Genomic DNA, 23,065 nt, shown 5'->3' with positions numbered 1-23,065 from the left:
TGAAATTATTTTAGCGGCTGCATGGATGGTGTCATTTCAAAGTTTCATCACTAGGATTTGGAGAATACTTAGATCTGCATGTTAACAAACACATTCACATTAGAATAGTCTGCATGGGAATGTGAGGACCCACCTGCACTAGACATTTAAAACAGTATCATACCACTTGAAACCGTCATGGCTTCCCCCAAAGAATTATGGGAAGTCTAATCTGTTAACAGCTGTTAGAAGACCCCCCTTCCTCTCACAGAGCTACAATTCCCTGATTTCCCTTGGAATAAAGATTGAGTGTTAAACCACTCTGGAACTTGGACCACAAGCATTCCTCTTCTCCCAGGCCTTTGGCTAATTAAACAATCTACAACCTTTTGTTTTTGTTTGTTATTATGCAATGTAGCTTTGTGTTTTTGTGTTGTAAACCACCCTCTGGTCCTCGGATGAAGGGCAGCATAGAAATTTAATAAATAATAATATTAGCAATAATAATATGGGGTTCATTTGCATGTATGACCTCCTGCTCCTGTCTCTTCATGCAACGCTTTTCCATATAAAGATCACATGTAGAAACCTTAATTGCTATTATGATCACAGTAGTGGCAGTACTCTGCCCCCTTGTAGGAACCAGTCCTATGCATGTATCTGAGCCACTAAAACAATCACCATGCAGTTGAACCTGTTAAGTTGCACCATGGCTTCAAAAAGCTCAAATCCCCTGCTGTCTAGAATCTAAACACATTGAATGAGGAAGCTGTGTCCCTTCAAACTGTTGCTGGACTGCAACTCACTGGCCATGCTGAAGGGAGTTTGAGTCCAACAGATGAATGGTTACTGGTTCCTCACCCCTGATCTAACACCCTGCAGGGCGCAGTACCATTGCAACAGCTGCACCCTGCAGCGGTTTTGGTGGAGCTATTGCAACGCAGGAACTTCATGGTTTATAACTGCGTATCCCCAGCCTTGCCTGGGTTTGCCAGAGCCTGCATTCTTCTGTCAACTGCATGAAGAATTTTCTTCCTTGGGCCTAGCTGCATCTGAATGCTCCGCAGGTCTTCATCCGAGCAAAGCACGAGGGCCTCTAAATCAATGTTTTCCCTCATCAAGATGGGAAGGAATTCGTTCAGGTTCTGGGACGCCAAAAACACCTCCAGGGGGGTGGTCTCCACTTTCTCATCATCCCACCTGATTTCCTCTTCGATCCAAGATTCTTCCGGATTGTTCTCCGCATCTGCGTCACCACCATCATCTTCAGGCTCTTTGAACTGAAGCAACTCATCGGGCATTTTGAAGTTGATGCCTTCTTTCTCAAGCATCATTGCGTCAAAGTTTTTGCCCATGGTGGGCAAGTTGTTTTTAAATACAATGTTGCCAAGACCCGGCCGGTGGAAGATGGACCTTTGGCCCAGCTCGTTGTCATCTTCAGAAATGCCGTTTTTTCTTTGGAAGTCCTTGGTCAGGTCTTCCTCGTCTTCTTCATTGAACACATCCATCACGGTGGTTCGTCCGGCTGGGGTACCTCCCTCTTGAGGATTTGCTTCTTGACCATCGAGATTCTCCTCTTTCTTTTTCATCCTTCGCGTGAAGGTGTCTTTCATCTTTTGGGGCAGCGTGCCCAGTGAAGTGGATGCAAAGAAACTGGAGACTTTCGTCCTCGTGGCTGTGCCCCTCTTCGAATGCATGGATCCTTTGCTGAAATTCCTGGCCATTTCGTGTTGATGTTTCTCCTGACGCAGTTCGCATTCCTGGATTTGCCTTTCTGCATTGCGCCGAGCCTGGGTCTTGAGCTGAGAGACTCTCTTGGGATTCTTGAGGTTCTGCTCAGTAGCGGCAGCGTCGAGGATCCGGACGCATTCGTATTGGTTCCTGCTGGCAGCCACGTCCAGAGGAGAACGCATGTCATTATCCAGGGCAAAGATATTGGCGCCAAAATTGATTAAGAATGTTATGCAATGGACGTGGCCATTCGCGGCAGCGTGGTGGAGGGGAGTGTTCCCCCAAATGTCACACTTATCTGGGTTACCTCTGGAAAGAAACAAAACATGAAGGACTCAGACAATTGAACTCAGCTCTGGAGTTTTCCAAAGGCAACATAATAAGGTAGAATGGATGGTACTACTTCAAACTATAGCTGGGAGCACCATTTTTTAATTCTTCCCTGCAAGGCGAAAACTAGTTCACTAAGGAGACAGCTTCTAGGCCAGCACATTCCTAGCTGAGCTACTTTTCTAAGTGTGGGGAATTTTTGCCACTTTATTCCCATTTTATTTTGTTGCAGAGCTGAAATTCCCAGAGTTTCCTGGGAAGAGGGCTGGTTAAACCATTCCGGTCATTGCTTGGGAACAGCCTGGAAATATTTTGAAATAAAACTTTAACTATCTAGTTCAACTCTACAATCAGCGGGTTCAACTCTACAATCACTGAGGGTTGTGTGGTTGTCATTGACTTGTGACAAGGCCTTTTTGGTGGTGGTTCCCTGTTTGTGGAATGCCCACCCTGGTGAGATGAGTGTGTCTCCCTCACTACTGACTTTCAGGAGGAAGTGAAAAGCATTCCTGTTTGCCCAGGCATTTGACGGCTGAAGATGATTGATCCTGGGAACCCTGAGATCACAGGGTGACCAAATGTTTTTAACACTTTTTAGAATGTTTTAACTGTAACTCTTTCAGCTGTTTTTAGAATGCTTGTTTTTAAAGTAGTTTTGCTGTGGATGTGTTTGCTCCTTGAAGAGGAAGGGCAAGCTATACATTCAATTAATGATGATGATGATGTTGATGATGTTACATGAAGGGGAGGGGGGATTTGCTTTTTACAGCCTTTTGCATACAGTTACAGTTACATTTGCAGCTGAGCACCCCACTCATTACAATCTCTGTCTCCCCGACTTTGGCAATATGGGCAGGTTTCCCTCTCTGAATATAAATTGTTGAGACTTACATTCGGTGGCTCCCGACAAGCTGTCTGTATCCATGGCAGCCTCTTGTAAATTCAGTAAGAGGAAGCACATCCTGGCTCTATATACTTAACTTTAATGCTTTGCTATTGAATTCTGATAGAACTCATCTATTTCCCCCAAGGCCTTTGTTCTCCCAGCTGTATTTGCTCTTGAGAAGTTTTTCAAACATTTGCACAGAAGGCATTACTTGTCTTCAACTGGAGCTGAATATACACCACATATTCAGAGCGTATCCCATACCCCTCAACTGTCCCGATAAAATCAGAACGTCCTGTTTTGCGGTGCCACAGCAAAAGTAGTTTCTTTCCCAAATAGGTTTTATCTTAATAGCAAACACAATAAATAAAGAGTTCACTTGTAATACATCAGTGCTTCAGTGCTCATTTCTTCTCTTTCCAAAATAGATTTTATCTTGAACAATTGCAAACACAGTAATAGAGAGTGATTCCATGTTCGGACGTCATTCCGGTAATCCAATGTTTTGTTGCTAAAGAGCTTAGTCATCAAAACTTGTAGTAAATAATATACAATATGTAATATGTATATTACATATGTAGTAAATAATACACAATATGTAAACGACTTAAAGCAGGGGTATATCTATCCCCACCGGCATGTTTCCATCGGGAGGAGCATAAAAAGAAGATGATGTTCTTCAGTTTGTTAAAGGAGGTTTCACAAACTAAAGGACATCATCCTCTTTCTATTTTGGGAAAGAAACTACTATTGCCATTTTTATGGATGTTTATTGTTTGTTTACATATAGTTGCCTTGGTGATACTATCTTGTGTCAATTGCCATAGTCATTGTATCACCATCCTGTTCATTGTTTTATTGTAAATACTCAGGCAGGCAGGCAGGCAGGCAGGCAGACAGCATCAGTAAATACTGTTTGTCCCAAAGCTTCAGCTCTCTGCCTATCCTCAGCCTGGCTCAAAATGATCCCCTGTGCTTTACACACACACACCGGTCTGAAACATCCTCTGCTTGGATGCAGGGGAAGATCTCCCCCTTGTCAGGAATTTTCCAGTCATTCAAAAGGCAGCTATTGATAGCAATCTGACAATCTTCTGGACAAAGGAGTCACGTGCAGCTATTTGGGTAAACTCCTGTCCAACTGCTTTAGCAGACTTTAGCCCAGACCCCAATCTTGCAATCATACAATTACAGAGTCACCGAACTGGAATGAACACTCAATGCCATCACGTCTACCTTCCCTAGCTCACCACAGGGGATTGCATCCTGCCAGGTTCTGCTCAGTGCAACCCGCTTATATTAATGGGCCTCGGTTGGTCATTCTCATTCATTTTGATGGGTTTCTCTGAGTAGAATTTAGTGGGATGCCACCTATAATTGGGGGTCAGGCAACATAGGTATACTAGTTTAACTGTCCTTCCTTCTTATGGGGTGGTGTTATTGATTTGTTTTGCTTTTGTTCTCGATTTTATAATGCATTTTGTGTTTATGTTCTGGAACCATAGTGTGCAAGTTATGTGCTAATTTGAGTGTTATTTGCTTCCAAAAAACCCACACCCCACCTGCAAATAATATGGAAATGGTTGCTAAACTTGTGCAGGTATTCCACTATAGTTTCGGAAGTGCCTTTTATGTTGTGTTTGTGCTCAAATATAATGAATACAAGCTTTTTGTGCTCAAATGTAATGTGGAATTAACACTTAGGGAACGTTCGTGAAAGTGTCATGTGGATGCTGCCTAAGCAACTCAGGACAAAGTACATCGTTATTACAGTACAATAAAATACAATTCAAGAAACAGAAGCAATAAAAATGCAATTGCAAATCACCTAGCGCAGAGAACTGTAGTCGCTACAGCAGGCAGAAAAATGATTAAGTGCTCCACCAAAACTCTCAACAACGTTCAAGTGCTCTGTAGAGGAAAGCAGTTTGGGAATTGCTGAACTAAATCGTTTTAAGAGGACTGATCTTGTGTAAGGCATCAGAGACACAGTCACACTTAACTGGGAAGAAAGTTTCATAGAACTCAGTGGGATTAACTTCTGAGTAGATTTATACTGGATCATGTTGAAAGCTACAGATATCACAACCCACGGTTTGGATCTTGCCTCTGCCAGGAACTCACTAGGCAAGCCACTCTCTGAGCAATATGGGTGACAATAATACTGCCTAACAGGGCTGTTGTAAGGATTGCAGCTAGATAATGCATGTGAAGCATGTGAACAATTGGCTTTGATTGCTTTGTATGCAGACATAGGGCTACTATGAGTTTACCCATAACTGGGTTAAGCTAAACAGTTAAAATCTCATTTTACACCTATTGATGTCAGTGAAATTAAGGGCCTGTCTGTGCAAATAGGTTTCCCTGCAGACCGGGTCACAGTGATTCAATGTTCTCCAACATAAGCCGCAGGGCATCTGTTGTCTTATACCAAAGGGTTTTATATAAAATCCAGACCAGGCAAAAACTTTTATTGAGTTTGTCTCTTAGATAATTTAATGTGATCAGTCACAAGTCAGGAAGATGACCCATTTTATAAATGATAGTTTCGCTCGTTGAGATTTAGGATTTGCCTTTGTGATGGAGAACAAAGAATTTAGGCTTTGGGGGTGCCAGATTCCCCATAATTCCTGGATTTAGTAAGTGTTAGAATTTAATCAAGCCCCCCAGAATCCCCAGCTCCAGCTGGGATTCAATTGCCGGAACAGCCAGTTCAGCATGAAAATGGCCACTAAGTATGAGTCACTAATTTAACAAAAGCAAGGTGATAAGACATTAAGAAAGAGGGAGTGTGCGTCAGATGGCTCTAGGGAGAGTAATAGCTGGTTTCTGCTGGCATCCAAGACTGTGGCCATGGAAGAAGCAAAACCTTCTTGGCGTGTTAATGCTGTGAGCCCCTCCATCATAGGCTCAGGTTGTGTGTGTGTGTGTGTGTGTGTGTGTATGTATGGTAAAGGGACCCATGACCATTAGGTCCAGTCATGGCCGACTCTGGGGTTGCGGCGCTCATCTTGCTTTATTGGCTGAGGGAGCCGGCGTACAGCTTCCAGGTCATGTGGCCAGCATGACTAAGCCGCTTCTGGCAAACCAGAGCAGCGCACGGAAATGCCGTTTACCTTCCCGCCGGAGCGGTACCTATTTATCTACTTGCACTTTTTACGTGCTTTTGAACTGCTAGGTTGGAAGGAGCAGGGACCGAGCAACGGGAGCTCACCCCGTCGCGGGGATTTGAACTGCCAACCTTCTGATCGGCAAGTCCTAGGCTCTGTGGTTTAACCCACAGCGCCACTCACTTCCCTATATATGTATATGCAAATAAACCATACATCCTAAAGACAGCACAGTCTCCACTGTGCCTCATTTCCAAAAGGAAACATGAGCCGTAGGTGAGCGCCTGGAGCCCCTGGAATCTTGCGCTGCTCAGAGATTGGGGTGGCATGCAACATTATTTTGATAATCTATCTCACTGCTGTCTACACTAAGGGCTCATCCAGACTTCCTTTTGTGCCACTTTTCTTAGGCTTTAAAGTTCCATGTCTGAGCAGTGGCTTTTTTTGTTTTTGTCCTGGGGTTTTCCCCTGGGAAACCCGCCTTTTACCATTGAATCGGAGCAAATGCAACTGGGCTTTTGCTCTGATTCAGGGGCAAAAGATGTGTTTTCCTGGGGAAAGCACTGTGACCAAAACAAAAAACAAAACCACTCCAACATGCAGCTTTAAAGCACAGAGTTGTGCCTGGAACGTGCTGTGCAAAAGGAAGTCTGGATGAGCGCTGAGTTACAGTGGCTCTTCAGGTTTTGAGGGAGTCTCTCCCAGCCGTACCTGGAGATGACGGGGACTGAACCTGGGACCTTCTGCATGCAAAGTAGATGCTCTGCCACTTGGCGATGGCCTTTCCTCAAAATGTCATTTTGCACTGAAGAGTGGATTCCAATTCCTGCTGCTCTCCAATGGACCACTTGACATTTACTAACCACGTCATGATCTTTCCACCTGTTGCAGTCATTATAATGCACTGTGTTAGACGCTACATGGTTTTTAACTGCATTTTAACAGGCTCACCATGGACCACCTGAATGACATTTGCAGACCACTGGTGGTCCATAGACCACAGTTTGGGAATCCCTGGCATAGGGGAACATTTCATCATGTGACATCCCACCCAACCCAGGTCAGTTCAAAGTAGTACAGTGGTACCTCGGGTTACATACGCTTCAGGTTACAGACTCTGCTAACCCAGAAATACTGCTTCAGGTTAAGAACTTTGCTTCAGGATAAGAACAGAAATCGTGCTCTGGCGGTGCGGCAGCAGCAGGAGGCCCCATTAGCTAAAGTGGTGCTTCAGGTTAAGAACAGTTTCAGGTTAAGAACAGACCTCCAGAATGAATTAAGTACTTAACCCGAGGTACTACTGTATAGCCCAAGCAGGCTATATAGATTGACCACCTCGGTAATGACAAGCCTTGGTTCTTTTTTCATTAGTGGAGTCTGTGGAGTGATAATTCCTTTTACTAGGCTGTAAATTTAGGATAAGCAATTGTACTGTTTAAAGGTTGCTTTTATTGGCAATAAAACATAGCATATGAAAGAGCAAGCCACACCCAAAAGCCAGGAACTAAGAAATGCTTTATCTTCCTATACTTGAAGTTTGCCTTCTCTTCTAATTCTCTAAACCAGCAGTGAGGAATTGAGGGTCACATTCTGTTCTGAACAACTTTCTGGGGCCAACATGCCACTGAGCTTTTACTGATAAGCATAACAGGAGTTGGACTTCCTGGGATTTGTATTCTGCTCCTAATGTCATCTGCTTAGGAACTCTGCTGGGAAGGAGACAAGTTCCCTCCCCGTATAAAAAAGAGAGGAATTGAATCTATTAGAAGCTTATTTTTTATCTGACCCTGATGCTGTAATGTTTTCCTGCAAGTATACCTGCTTTCCATTGGAGAATTTGGAGTTCTCTTTTTCTGAGACTCTCCAGTGATCACTGATTGTATGTGCATGAATTTTAAAATGCACAACAGCACTGACAGGTGGGTTCAGAGGCAAAAAGCAGGTGGATCTACACATGTGAGGGCATACCATACATTTAAAGCACATTCAACACACAAGATTCTTCCCCCCAAAAATATTGGGAACTGAATTTTGTCAGAGGGGCTGGGAACTGGAGCTCTGTGAGAGCAAAACTACAGTTCTTGTTATTCTCTCCCCCCCCCCCGGAGGAGGGATCCTGTGCTTTAAATGTGCACCTGATGTCCTTTAAATGGATCTGCCGTTGCTTTTGCATTGTGAGCTGTATTGCGGATGAGCAAGAGTCATATTTCTAACCAGGCAAGCAAGAGGCACTGTTACAATTCAAGGGCACATTCCAGCCCAACAAAATTACGTCAGGAGGACGCAGAGCAGGACAAGTGAAGCTGGTGGTTGGGTGGGGAAGTTGTGGCCTGAGGACCGTCCCAAGTGCTGGACAGAGGGGTACATTTGTCCTCAGTGGGCTGTCAAATTTCAGTGACACCCTGTGCAATTTTGTGCCTCCCACCTCTCGTGCTCTGTTCTACACTGCACTGTTGTGACACCCCCTGCAGCTGAACCAGTCACACTACCCTAAAAGTGCCTCTGTTGCCTCCTAGGCCTGAGCCTCCCTCGCTTTATGCATTATTTCAGCATAGCTCATATCAGTCTTTTATTCTACACAGACGCTCACACCCCAGTACTACGGTCCTCAGTCAATATCCTTATTGGATTTGAAATTGTTTTATACATGTAACTTTTTAATCTGTTTTTGTATGTGTACCTGTTTCATATATGCAATTGTTTCATACACGTTTTTATTGGGTTGTGAAATCGCATTGAGATGCCTCATAGGGGGCAATTCATAAGTGAAATAAATAACAATGCATTTTACGAGTATTATAAAAACTGGGGCTAACACATAAAAAGGAGGCTGGTGGGTTCCTTTCTTTGTGATGCAGCAATAAAACTGCTAGCACATTTGCAAAGCTAAGCAGGGTCTGGTATGGTTTCAAATGGGATGGGAGACCATGTGTTGAGATTCCTGCATTGCTGGGGGTTGGACTACATGACCCTTGGGGTCCACGCCAACTGATACAATCATTTCCTCCTTGTTGATACTTATCCTCCTCATTGGGCCCTCTGAACAATTCAACATGTGTCCAAAAATCCACATTCATCTCCCCCGTTCACTCAGCCCTTCATTGTGGAAGTTCAAGAGAGCAGTTCAACGCACTGACGCAGATTCCAACCCAAGCAGATTGAAAGAGATGAATACAAGCTGCAAAGCAGTGGTTGAGGTACCTTTGTGTGAATCTAATTAGAAGAAGATTGCTTCTTAACTGGATTTCGATCACCTACATCTTCCACAAACGCATGTCAGTGCTAAAGGCATTATTGCAGGTATTCTCTCTCTCTCTCTCTCTCTCTCTCTCTATATATATATATATATATAAAACAAGCCTGGTTCAATTCTGTTCAATCCATTTCCAAGTCTACAAGCAATTTTGAGTCTACAGAAATTATTGTCTTCCTTGTTCTGAATTCTTTGGGCTGGAAACCTCTGAGTTAAACAGGTTTCCTTGTTGGGAGAATTCCTTCCAATGTTCAGAAAGAAGGCTCACCACATACACCCCACTTTCTCCTAGCCATGGTTCTGGTGTGGTCCAGGTTAGCTCAGTTGGTTAGAACTTGGTGCTGATAACGGCAAGGTCACAGGTTTGATCCCCAGATGGTTGCAGATTCCTGCATTGCAGGGGATTGGACTAGATGAGCCATAGGGTCCTTTCCAACTCTATGATTCTAGGAACCTGACCTTTAAAGCCATAAACGGCCTCGGTCCAGTATATCTGAAGGAGCGACTCCACCCCCATCGTTCTACCTGGACACTGAGGTCCAGCACCGAGGGCCTTCTGGCGGTTCCCTCACTGCGAGAAGCCATGTTACAGGGAACCAGGCAGAGGGCCTTCTCGCTAGTGGCACCCACCCTGTGGAACGCCCTCCCATCAGATGTCAAAGAGAACAACAACTACCAGGCTTTTAGAAGACATCTGAAGGCAGCCCTGTTTAGGGAAGCTTTTAATGTTTGATGCATTGCTGTATTTTAATATTTTGTTGAAAGCTGCCCAGAGTGGCTGGGGAAGCCCAGCCAGATGGGCGAGGTATAAATAATATTTTTTTTTAATTATTATTTCTGAGTCAGATCATGGGACCATCTAGCAGAGTTTTGTCTACATAGACTGTGCGCAGGGTTCTCCAGGGTTCCAGGTAGGGTTCAACTGGTGTCAGAGACATGGCTGGCAGAGAGGAGTCTGCAGAGGGGGAGGAAGAGGCAGAGGAAAACAGGAACTTGATTCTTTCACACAATGAAAGTGAGAGAAGCCCTCTGGAATGCTGCCTGTAAGTTTTCGCAGCAGCCCAGAGATGCAAGAGCAGGAGGCAGGTGGTAGGAGGGGGTTGGATTCAGTTCCGGAGGAGGAGGAATAGGCTGCACCTGAGTCTCTAAGAAGTAGGAGGCGGAGCAAGCGATTAGAACAAAGGAAGACCAGCAGGAACCAGCAGGAAGTGGATGAGGACCATGACATATATCTGGCCTTGGGAGGAGCCAGAAGCCAGTCGAGTCAACTGACTCCGACAGTGAAGAATGAGCTGTGGGATCTCGGACCGCTGAAAGCCTGTTATTGCTAAATATTCCTCAATTAGTAAAACTGCCAGCGTTCCATGTCTTGTGTGACAGATGTGCTAAACCTGACAACTGGAGAACTGCACCAGAGACCTTCTGGATGCAACGCAGATGCATTACCACTGAGCTATGGCCCTTTCTTCTAACCTTCTTCAGTATTTCTGCATGCACCCTGGCTCTACAAAATGATGTCTTCTTTCCTCAAGGGTCAGGAGGGTTAGACATGTGTTGAGTGCCCACACCCCAGCAGGAAGTCCGCCGAGAACCTGGGACCTGCTCTGGTTATTGTGGAGTTGGAAAAGGTTCAGGGAAAAAGGGCAACCAAAATGATCAAGGGGTGGAGCGAATCCCTCTACAAGCAAAGCTCACAGCGTTTGGGGCTTTTAAGCTTAGAGAAAAGGGGAATAAGAGGTGATCTGAAGGAAGCTTATAAAATTATGCATGACACGGGAGAAAGTCAATGGAGAAAAGTTTTTTCTCTCTATCTCCTAACCCCAGACTTCAAGGACATCTCATGAAGCTGAACATTGGAAGATTCAGGACAGATGAAAAGAAGTCCTTATTCACACAGTGACAAGTTAAACACAGAATTCAAACCCACAGGAGGCCCATGATGGCCACCAACTTGGATTACCGTATTTTTCGCTCTATAAGACGCACCAGACCATAAGATGCACCTAGTTTTTGGAGGAGGAAAACAAGAAAAAAAATATTCTGAATCTCAGAAGCCAGAACAGCAAGAGGGATCGCTGCGCAGTGAAAGCAGCAATCCCTTTTGCTGTTCTGGCTTCTGGGATAGCTGCGCAGCCTGCATTCGCTCCATAAGACGCACACACATTTCCCCATACTTTTTAGGAGAGAAAAAGTGAGTCTTATAGAGCAAAAAATACGGTACTTTATAAGAGAATTAGAGAAATTAATGGAGTATACAAATACCAGTGACCACTAGTCATGATGGCTATGGTCTGCTTCCACGATCAGAAATAGTAATGCCTTTGAATACCAGCAAATGGAAACCACCGAAGGAGGGAGTGTTATTGACATCTGGTTGGCCACTGTGAGAACAGGATGCTGGACTAGATGGGTCATTGGCCTTACCCAGCAGGTTTTACTTAGGTTGCTGCTGTTATTATTTAATAAATTTATATCCTACCCTTCCTTTCAAAGGAACCCACAGTGGCAAACATGTAAATGATGAAAGAATACAATTAAACACTTCTAAAGACAGTTTACCTTCTAAAAGGATCACCAGCTCTCAGAACTGTTTATTCCAAGGTTGCCAAGAATCTTTCATCCATCAAATGCCTGGGTAAACAGGATTTTTTTTTAAAAAAAGAAATTCCCCCTAGAAGTGCTTAATGAGGGAGACAGACACACCTCAGTAGAGAGGGCATTCCGCAGATGAGGAACCACCATTAAAAAGGCTCCGCCATGGCTTCCATCACCAAGCAGGTAGCCCAAACTGACAGCAGCACCAACAGTCACTTTTATGCCTTAAACACAAAGCAAAAAGTTGTATCTAACTAGGTTCGACTCCCACTAGAATCACTGAAATCAATGCCCATTAATTTCAATAGGTCTGCTCTGTGTAGGACTAGCATGGGATACAACTTCTGGGTGGGGTTTCTTATATAGATTTTCCTTCCTCATCTCCTGAAATCTGAGCAGCTCTAAAACAAAGAACCTATTGCATGTCATCCCATGTCTCTTCCCCCCCCCCTCCCTGCAGGTTTTGGGATTTAAAACAAACAAACAAACCACACACATTGTGGCATCTATCAAAGCCTGCTGAATTTACCCTCTTCGGCAGATTATTTCCATAGCCTCCAGGTTGCCATGGTAAGCCACCAGCAAGGTCGGTGTCATCCCATCCGCGTCTGAGGTGTTCAGGTCTTTTCTGGTGGCTTCTCTGAGTAGGTCCAGATTGCCGTCGGCAGCTGCCTGGTGGTACCGGGTGGACATCTTCCCCGCTGGTAGGATCTGTCTGAGGCAGAATCTCCCTCACACAGTGTAGCCGTTGGATTCAATGGCTGAATGCTTCCGGAAACACAGCTAGTTAATTAATAGCCGCAGGCAGCAGGGCGGCAAGATAAAAAAAGGAGGAAGCAAAGGTCACTCCTGTTTGCACCGTTCTTGAAAATGTCATCTCCTCAGTCATAACCTTGAGGGACGTTCACTGTAATTCTCACAATGCCCAAATGCCTGTGCAGAGTAAGGGCACCCCATCCAACTCCATTTTCTTCAGCATTTGACAAGGGGAAAACAGGCCTATTTCTGTTATAAATGAAGGCCTCTCCTAACAAAGGAAGCTGCCTTATACTGAGGCTACGTACATCCACACAGCATATTTAAAGCGGCATTATACCACTTTAAATGCTCACGGCTTCCCCCAAAGTTGTGAGGAGACTCCTGCTCCCCTCCCAGAGTTACAGTTCTCTGAGTGGTTCAACAGTACAGTGGTACCTCAGGTTAAGAACTTAATTCATTCTGGAAGGCCATTCTTAACCTGAAACTGTTCTTAACCTGAAGCACCACTTTAGCTATTGGGGCCTCCCGCTGCCGCCGTGCCACTGCTGCGTGATTTCTGTTCTCATCCTGAAGCAAAGTTCTTAACCCAAGGTACTATTTCTGGGTTAGCGGAGTCTGTAACCTGAAGCATCTGTAACCCAAGGTACCACTGTATACCTGTCAACTGTTCTGGGGAAAAACGGGACATCCCGTTTTCAAACACAAGATTGTGTCGGCCATTTTGGGTGCTGTGATCTCCCCCAAAGTTGAGGGGAATTTCCATTCAAATGGTTGTGTGTACCACATCATGTGATTAATTATACAGGGTGAGGCTTACCTGCTACCCCCCCCCCCCCAATATTTTATTCAGGTTGGCACCCTTGGCTAGGAGGACTGTGTTGCAACATCTTGTGTTACAACTGAATATATCGAGTGACCAGCAGTAGGGCGGGGGGTTTATATCAGTTTTTTGGCCTGTTATAAGAAAACCAGCCAGAAGAAGAAGAGGAAGAAGAGGAGGAGGAGACTTAATGCCTAATGAGTCACACTGTCGGTTCTGTCAAGCAGTTTGGAAAAGATCCAATGAGACTCACTGCAAATTTGCAAATTCCCTCTCGGGAGGACTTTATTAGCCCTTCCATTCTAGACCCTTGCAAAGCTCTTAAAGAATGAGCTTCATTTGAGTGGGAGTCTTTCTTCTTCCTCTTTTTGTAAGTGTTGAATCAACATTGAATGGTGTTTTGAGCTAGCAGAACGATTCTTTCCCATTTCATCCTCAGAAAATATATTCCAAGGCCCAAATGATTTCGCTCTGAAATCGGGAAATGAAGCCTCTGTGTGTGGGACTGATTAGGAGGAACTTGACAGTTGTTTGAAAGGATGCTTTTAAACTTCTTATAGTTGTTTGATACCTTATCCTTGTAGTGCAAGCAAGTTTCCTGAAAGGAAGTACATTTCAGTGTGTTGTGGGTCTTACTCCCTTGTAAGCACTAAGCACTGCAGCCTTGGGGTGGGGTGGGGAGTTGGGGGAGAGGTCTGGGATTGTTTTATATAAAAAGGTTTGTATCAAAACAATTTAGAGCTGCTGAGAGCACCATCCTACAAAAACAGAGACACAAATATATTTTTTCTTCATTGTGTTGAGCCAAGCACTCCTGATTTCTCTGTTTACCTGGGAGAGTTCATTTTCTTATCCCTGCTCTATATAAATTATTGCCCCTATTTATAGCTTTTGGAAATGGCTTGTTAAAATTTTGTTAATTTGGCCTACTGGGTGTAGTTAGGTCTACAAGGCAGAGCTTTCCCACCACTGCTGTATTTTATTCAATAATTTTATTTATTTGTAGACATATGTATATACCACCATCTCATCAAGAAATTGTGTGGTACAGTATTTAACAATATATGTAACATAAAGCATTAAACAGCAGTAATAATACAGGACAAAATAATCATTAACATAACTGGCTGAACAATAATAGTTTAAACCAGTGGTTTTTCAACCAGTGTGCGGGGCACCCTCATAGCTGTCAACCGTTCCTTATTTGGCGGGAAAGTCCCTTATCCCAGCGCTGTGTCCCGCTGCTGTCCCTTATTGATGATGTCCCTTAAATTTCCCAGGTTTCAAAGGAAGCAGCTCCTCTCCCTCCCTCCCTGCCGGCCAGGGAGGAGGGAGGCTCCAACTGTGTTGCTTGGCTGCGTTGCTCACCCAATAAGGAGTCTAAGAATGACTGGGGGGGGGGGAGCTTGCATGCCTTGTGCTGATCAAATCGGCTGCGTTGCCTGGGGACTCGCCTTTGCTCAGTGCTTCCCAGCGGAGAGCTGACAGTGGTTTTCCTTGCTGCATCCCCTTTGCCAGGTTGTTGTGATGTGAGAACCACCGCTTGAGGCTTCATTTGGCTGCTGGCTGGGCTTTCTGCCTTTGGCTCGGAGGGGCTCAGAAGTTGAACATACCTGTGCTTGGAAAATCCCTTATTTTGACTGCTGGTCCCTTATTTTCGAGGCTGCTGGTCCCTTATTTTCAAATCTGTAAGTTGACAGCTATGGGCACCCTGAGGTACCTTGAATACTGGTCAGGGGTGCCTTGGGCAACATTGGCCTCTGTCCCTCATTCCTTCCCTCCCTCCTCTGATGCCCTCTTGCATTTTCTGCCTCCCAAAGGCTTGTATGGCTATTTGTTGCAGCAGCCCCAGCTACAAGCTTCACAGGTGAATGGTGCCTCTGGGATTGCCCAGGGGGCACAGGTAGAGGAAAAGGAGTGGGGGCGGGAGCGCACCGCCCCCGGCAGCGCGATCCCGGTGGGGTGCCATCGCGGCTGCTATCCTCACCCACACTGGGTGCCACGCCCCCACAGGCAGGCCCAGACCGGGGGCGGGGGAGCATATGGGCCACTTGGCCCGGGCCTCTGATTCCAAAGGGGGCCTCGGTCAGCATATTCACAATCGCAGGGCCCTGCGATTCAGCACAACCACAGCATTTATTTGAAAGAGAAAAGCATGAAACCCCTATGTGTCGTATCTGAACCTTAATGAGAGTTTTTAAGCAGTAGATACACGAGTCAAAGTTTAATTTCTCACCCCAGTTAAGTTATACCTTCTATCCTTGTTGTTCGAGTAGATGCATTTGCTGGGGTGAATGCAGATACGGTTCAAGCCTTGAAATAAAATTATTTGTCAGCATAACTTTTGTGAGAATTATTTATATACTTATTTATAAGACTTCAGTTATCCCCAGGGTAAAAAAAGGGGGGCCCCACATTATCTACCTGGGCCGGGCCTCTGCCTGGCTCTGCAAGGCCCTGCCCACAGGCGGCGCACCACGCCCCTGCGAGTGGCGCGCCACGCCTCCGGTATGCGCGCCAATCCCGCCCCGCCTGCTCTCCGCCACTCCCACCCCCCAGTGCCAGAGCATGAAGCTCCGCCACTGCCAGGGGGTGATGGTTGCCAGGAGCTTAGTTGGCCTCTGAATAAGCAGGCAAGCAGGCAAGGGAGCCCAGCCAGGCAGTCTGCCAGTCCTTGCTGTAGTCCCATGCCCCTGAGGCCATAGCTGTCAAGTGTCCCTTATTTGAAGGGACAGTCCCTTATTCCAGTGCCATGTCCCGCTGCTGTCCCTTATTGATGGATGTCCCTCAAATGATGTCCCTTAAATTTCAAAGGAAGCAGCTCCTCTCCCTCCCTCCCTGCCGGCCAGGGAGGAGGGAGGCTCCAACTGTGTTGCTTGGCTGTGTTGCTCACCCAATAAGAAGTCTAAGAATGACGGGGGGTGGAGCTTGCATGCCTCATGTGTGGCTAGTTAATGCAAGCTGATGAGGTTTTTGAATGCTGGACGCCATTTTGTTGCACGTGCTGCTGCAAACGTTGCAGTGCAAAGCCAGGCTGGGGAGCCATCTTAAGCTGAGGCTGAAAAGGCCTTGTGGTGCATGTGATTCAGATTCTATTCAGTTGAACTTCTGGTTACTAAGTTGGTTGGACAGTGTTCTCGAAGCTACCAGCATGAGTTTGACCAGACTGCAGGAAGACAGGAAGACTGGAGTGCCTGGAACAGGTGAGGCTGCAGGTCCCTTATTTTGGCTGCTGGTCCCTTATTTTCAAATCTGTAAGTTGACAGCTATGCCTGAGGCAGGGGGCAGCTCAGAGACCAGGGGCAGCAGCAGCGGCTGCCCGGAGGACTCCCAAGGAGAGGGGAGAGGAGGCTGAAGGAACACTCCACAAGGGAGTGAAGGGAGTAGGCAGGGAGTGTATTAACAGATGGAAGGCAACGCCCGGAGAGAAGGAGGAGGAATGCATCTGGAGCAAACAAGATATGCAGGCTTGGCTGATAAGCGAAAGGTGTGCACTGGCGAAATGTTTTAGCAACACCCAAATTGGGCAAATTGGGGAATATGATATGATGAGTTACTGGTGGGGGGTGGTCGGGCGGTGCTGCAGGGGTATAAATATTGCTTGCTTACGTGTATTAGGGGCCGCCAGCCTTTGGAAGCAATTCCGCTGGTTGCCTCTGCGCAGATCACAATAAACTTTTTTCTCTGAAGGAACTGAATCCCTGGTGCCTTTTTTTGGCTCCTCTACGTCCTGGGTAAGCGGGCAAATGGATCCCAAGTAATTAAGGCTTCAGGAGGGTGTTCAAGAAAGGGTGAGGGGCTGCCAGCTCTGCATGCAAAGGGCTGACATAACTGGGCTTCTGAGCCGCACAGGAGTGCCGCAGAAAGAATGCCGTTGTTCAAGGGAGCCGTGGACTCAAAAAGGTTGAAAACCTCTGGTTTAAACAATTGCATAGGCCTGTCAACATGAAAAGGTATTTGAGAAACACCTGAAAGTCAAAAGCGAGGGTGCCTGTTGCATCTCTGCTGGAAGAATGCTCCATAACATGGGACTAGCTGCTCCAAATGCCCAACTTTTAGTTGAGGCTAGACCCTTCAAGTGTCCCTATTCCCCAGGAACATTCCTGGATTTACAGAAGCCGTCCTGGTTTCTGATTTGATCCTGGAATGTCCCGCTTTTCCTTAGGACGTCCCTATTTTCATCAGAGAAATGTTGGAGAATATGGAGTTATGCAACTCCCGAGCCAAGGAAATCTGAAGACATCTGAAGGCAGTCCTGTACAGGGAAGTTTTTGAATGTTGCATGTTTTATTATGTTTTCATATATGTTGGAAGCCGCCCACAGTGGCTGGGGCAACCCAGTCAGATGAGCAGTGAATAATAATAATAATAATAATAATAATAATAATAATAATGGACATCCCTAGTTTCATCGGAGAAATGTTGGCGGGTAAGAACTCTTGGTTGAATTGATAGCATTTTGTGTACTCGTTAATTGCTACTAGGCTCTTAACAAGCCAGACGCTTCTGATGCTTTTGAAGTGACAAAACAGGCTCTGCTCCCTGAGAGTTTATGGCACTCTCAGGCGGCCAACTTCGCTGCCCTTTCATCCCGAAACAAAAATGCAGATTGTGTAATTGGAAACAGTTCCCTGGGAGAACCAGAGCCACTTGCTGCGATTTGCTTGTTAGAGCTGCTGGCGGCATCGAGATCAAAGCTCTGGTGCGGACAAAGCAGCAGACAGCTCAAAAAACAGAAAGCAACTTGAGGCTCCATGAGAAGAGATGGTTGGCAGAGAAATCTTGGTAACTGCCTGCAGCCCTCATCTGGCCATGCTTTTTCCTGCTACTACACCTTTTTACGTAACGTAGAAAAAAAGCACCTTTTCTTCCCTGTACAGGACTGCCTTCAGATGTCTTCAGATTTCCTTGGCTCGGGAGTTGCATAACTTCTGGCTCATGTCTGTTCTAAGAACACAGATAACAGCCCTGCTTTGCTCTCTCCCTGGAGTGTTTTTGCCTGGCTGGAAAGTGCCCTTGAACTCCTCAAAATGCCTCTTGCTTGCCTGGAAGGGAGAGATAAAAGAGATGTGTTTGTGGATAGAACTAGACAAAGGGGAAATTTGTGTTCTCTGCTCCTCCCACTTTAGCCTCTGGCCCCACCCACCACTGACCTGTGGCCCTTGGGACATTAGGTAAAGGTAAAGGGACCCCTGACCATTGGGTCCAGTCGTGACCGACTCTGGGGTTGCGGCGCTCATCTCGCTTTATTGGCCGAGGGAGCCGGCGTACAGTTTCCGGGTCATGTGGCCAGCATGACTAAGCCGCTTCTGGTGAACCAGAGCAGCGCATGGAAACGCCGTTTACCTTCCCGCCGGAGCGGTACCTATTTATCTACTTGCACTTTGACGTGCTTTCAAACTGCTAGGTTGGCAGGAGCTGAGACCGAGCAACGGGAGCTCACCCCGTCGCGGGGATTCGAACCTCCAACCTTCTGATTGGCAAGTCCTAGGCTCTGTGGTTTAACCCACAGCACCATTGCCCAGGCATTAATGCGGCTCTCAGGCTGCGAAAGGTCTCCCATCCTGGTGTAATGCTATGTATCGGGTGATGTGGTGTTACCGTTTGCCCTAAAATGTTGGTGAGTTCTCATGCGGACTTTTTGGGTGTGTGTGTTGTTGTTTTTTAAAAAATTCCAGACTGATGTGGAAATGTGGAGAACCGAACTCAAGGGTGGAAAAACGAGAAACTGAAAGAAACCGAAAACGACAGATTCTCGTATGAGAACCAGTGTGGTGTAACAAAGGCCATGTTCACACCATTCGTTTAAAGCACTATGATGCCACTTTAAACAATCATGGCTTCCCCCCAATAATTCTGGGAGAAGGAGTTTGTGATGGATGCTGAGAGCGGTTAGGAGACCCCTGTTCCCCTCACAGAGCCACAGTTTCCAGAGTGGTTTGACAAGCAATCCCTCTTCACAGGGAACTTGGGGAATTATAGCTCTGGGAGGGAAATAGGGAGTCTTTAGGGAAGAAATTAGCCTTTCTGTGTAGGGGTATGTGGATGGATGGTTGTATATAAAAGCATGCAGCCACATTCAGAACTCTGAAGTGGGTAGCAAATAAAGTACTTTGTTATACTATAAATCACTCAGAAAGACCGGCTTATATCTCCCTTGTTGAATTGCACATTGTCGACTATGCCGTTGAGTGGAAGTATTCAGTTGGCTGATGAGTAACTCTGCTCAATTCTCCAGAAAATAAATGTGTGGAAACTTACTGCACATTTATTTATTTAGCCCCTGAAAATGACTTCTTGACAAACTGCTTGCATTCCAAAAATAAAAAGGGCATTGCAGTTTGTTGTTTTTGTTTTTTTTTTATGGCCAATCAGTTTATTTTTTTTTTTATAATATTTTTATTGAACAATTTTTTATATAACAGAAACAAAACATACATGAACAAACATTCAACAATAATAAAACATAAAACAAGTACCATTTCATAACCCAATTTCTAAACCTTACTTCCTCGACCTCCTCTTACTTCCCGTTTCTGTATTCCAAATTCTTACAGTTATTCAGCGAAATCTTACCTTATTTTATTATAAATTTATGCTAATCACCCTTATTCTCTTTGTCATAACCATTACTGATAGTAACCATTTGTTTTAATCCAACATCATTCTAACTGTCTCCAATTTTATAATATTTCTTTAAATAGTCCTTGAACTTTTTCCATTCTTCTTCCGCCGCTTCTCTTCCCTGGTCTCGGATTCTGCTCGTCATCTCTGCCAAACTCATATAGTCCATCACCTTCATCTGCCATTCTTCCAGTGTGGGTAGATCCTGTGTCTTCCAGTACTTTGCAATAAGTATTCTAGCTGCTGTTGTAGCATACATAAAAAAAGTTGTATCTGTCTTTAACACCCCCTGGCCGACAATACCCAAGAGAAAGGCCTCTGGTTTCTTGGGGAAAGTATATTTAAATACCTTTTTCAGTTCGTTATAAATCATTTCCCAGAATGCCTTAATCTTCGGGCACGTCCACCAGAGGTGAAAGAATGTACCTTCCTTTTCTTTACATTTCCAACATTTATTATCAGGCAAGTGATAGATCTTTGCAAGCTTGACTGGGGTTATGTACCACCTATAAATCATTTTCATTATATTTTCTCTTAAGGCGTTACACGCCGTAAACTTCAACCCGGTGGTCCACAACTTTTCCCAATCAGCAAACATGATGTTATGACCAATGTCCTGAGCCCATTTAATCATACTTGATTTTACCATTTCATCTTGTGTATTCCATTTCAGCAGCAGATCATACATTTTTGACAAATTCTTAGTACTGGGTTCTAACAGTTCAGTCTCTAATTTTGATTTTTCCACCTGGAAGCCTATTTTTCTGTCTAGTTTAAACACTTCATTTATTTGGTGATAATGTAACCAATCTCTCACCTTCCCTTTTAATTTTTCAAAACTCTGCAATCTCAGTTTGTCCCCTTCCTTTTCCAAGATTTCCCAATATCTTGGCCATTTCGACTCCATATTTAGCTTTTTAACTGCCTTAGCTTCCATTGGTGATAACCATCTTGGAGTCTTATTTTCCAGCAAGTCCTTATATTTAACCCAGACATTCAGCAGTGCTTTTCTGACAATATGGTTTTTGAAACTTTTATGCGCTTTAACCTTGTCATACCACAAATATGCATGCCACCCAAAAATATTGTTAAATCCTTCCAGATCCAAAATGTCTGTGTTTTCAAGAAGCAGCCATTCTTTTAGCCAGCAGAAAGCTGCCGCTTCATAGTACAATTTAAAGTCTGGCAGGGCAAACCCCCCTCTTTCCTTTGAATCCGTTAATATCTTAAATTTTATTCTGGGCTTCTTGCCCTGCCAGACAAATTTAGATATATCTTTCTGCCACTTCTTGAAACAGTCCATTTTATCCATTATTTGTAATGTTTGAAACAAAAACAACATTCTTGGCAAAACATTCATTTTTATAACTGCAATTCGACCTAACAAGGAAAGCTTCAAGTTTGACCATATTTCTAGATCTTTTTTCACTTCTGTCCAAGTTTTTTCATAATTGTCTTTAAATAAATTCACATTCTTAGCTGTCATATTCACACCCAAATATTTCACTTTTTTAGCCACAGTCAACCCCGTCTCATTCTGAAACCTTTCTTTTTCAATCTGTGTTAGATTTTTCTCCAATACCTTAGTCTTTAACTTATTCAATTTAAATCCTGCCAATTGACCAAACTCTTGGATTATTTCCAAAACTCTTTTCGTGCTAGCTTCTGGCTCCTGTAATGTAAGTACCAGGTCATCTGCAAATGCTCTCAATTTGTATTGTTTGACTCCGACCTGAATGCCTTTAACCAACTGGTCCCTCCTGATCATATTAAGCAAAACCTCAAGGACCGATATAAAAAGTAATGGGGAAATAGGGCACCCCTGTCGTGTCCCTTTTTCAATCTTAAACTCTTCTGTTACAACATTATTTACAATTAATTTTGCTTTCTGTTCAGAATATATTGCACCTATACCATTTTCAAACCCTTGGCCTACCCCCATCCCCCGGAGGTTCTTCAACATAAAACTCCAAGAAATGTTGTCAAAGGCTTTCTCGGCATCCACAAATATCAAAACAGCCTTAGTGTTTATATTCACTTCCAACTTCTCCAAAATGTCAATTATATTCCTTACATTGTCCGACAAATGCCTTTTCGGGAGAAAGCCCGCTTGGTCCCCATGAATCTCCTCCATCAAAACTCTTTTCAGTCTCTTTGCTAAAACATCAGCAAAGATTTTGTAATCCACATTTAGTAAGGAGATGGGTCGGTAGTTCTTAAGTTGGGTCTTTTCAGTCTCTGTCTTTGGTATAAGTGTAATGTAGGCCTCTCTCCACGTATCGGGTGCCCTTTTCCCCTTCATGATCTCATTACAGACTTCCTTCAAAGGTTGTATAAGTCCTTCCTTCAAAACTTTGTAATATTTGGAAGTCAGTCCATCTGGTCCAGGTGATTTGCCCAACGTCATGTTTTGAATGGCATCTTCTATTTCCTGTATTGATATCTCCTGATTCAAAATTGTCTTGCTTTCCTGCGAAATCTTTTTCAGCCCATTTTTCTCGAGGAATTGTTGTATATCTGTTTCATTCTGCGGCCCTTGTGTATACAATTGTCTAAAGTAGTTCTGAAAACAATTCCTAATTTCTACTGGGTTGCATATGTTCTTTCCTTCCACTTCTAAGTTTGTTACCGTGTTGAGTTTTTGTCTCTTCTTTATTTGCCAAGCCAATAACTTACCACATTTGTCTGCAGATTCAAAAGACTTCTGTCTCATTTGTTTAATTTTCCATTCTATTTCTTGATTCATCAGTTCCATATATTGTGTTTGGTACAATTTAATTTCTCTTAGAATCTCTTGCGATTTTGGCTTCAATCTTAATTTCCTTTCCCCTTCTTTTATCTTATCCAGAATTTTCTCCTTCCTCTCATTTTGCTTTCTTCTCTTTAATGTATTTTGTTGTATCAAAAACCCTCTCATCACGGCTTTGCTTGCGTCCCATACTATTCTTTTTTCTACTTTAGTCCTTAGATTAATTTCA

General features: G+C 44.5%; 1 protein-coding gene across 1 annotated transcript; it reads right to left on the bottom strand.

Moving 5' to 3' along the window:
- Nucleotides 1–238: 238 nt before the first annotated feature.
- On the bottom strand, nucleotides 239–12,939 carry ANKS4B (ankyrin repeat and sterile alpha motif domain containing 4B). Its single transcript, XM_053365099.1, has 2 exons — nucleotides 12,414–12,939; nucleotides 239–2,019 (listed from the first exon to the last, which is right to left on the bottom strand). Exons 1-2 carry the CDS (start codon nucleotides 12,575–12,577, stop codon nucleotides 936–938), a joined length of 1,248 nt encoding a protein of 415 aa, XP_053221074.1. The 5' UTR covers nucleotides 12,578–12,939; the 3' UTR covers nucleotides 239–935.
- Nucleotides 12,940–23,065: the final 10,126 nt, after the last annotated feature.

Source organism: Podarcis raffonei, chromosome 14 (genome assembly GCF_027172205.1).
Source record: "Podarcis raffonei isolate rPodRaf1 chromosome 14, rPodRaf1.pri, whole genome shotgun sequence".
NCBI classification, from domain to species: Eukaryota; Metazoa; Chordata; class Lepidosauria; order Squamata; family Lacertidae; genus Podarcis; species Podarcis raffonei.
Note: the sequence above shows the minus strand (reverse complement) of the source record. Positions and strands in the feature narration are given on the sequence as shown.

Coding starts and splice junctions, on each gene's coding strand:
- ANKS4B (XM_053365099.1), bottom strand. CDS start 12,577: ATGTCCACCCGGTACCACCAGGCAGCTGCCGACGGCAATCTGGACCTA. Junction 2,020..12,413: donor GAAATAATCTGCCGAAGAGG/GTAAATTCAGCA, acceptor GTTTCTTTCCAG/AGGTAACCCAGATAAGTGTG.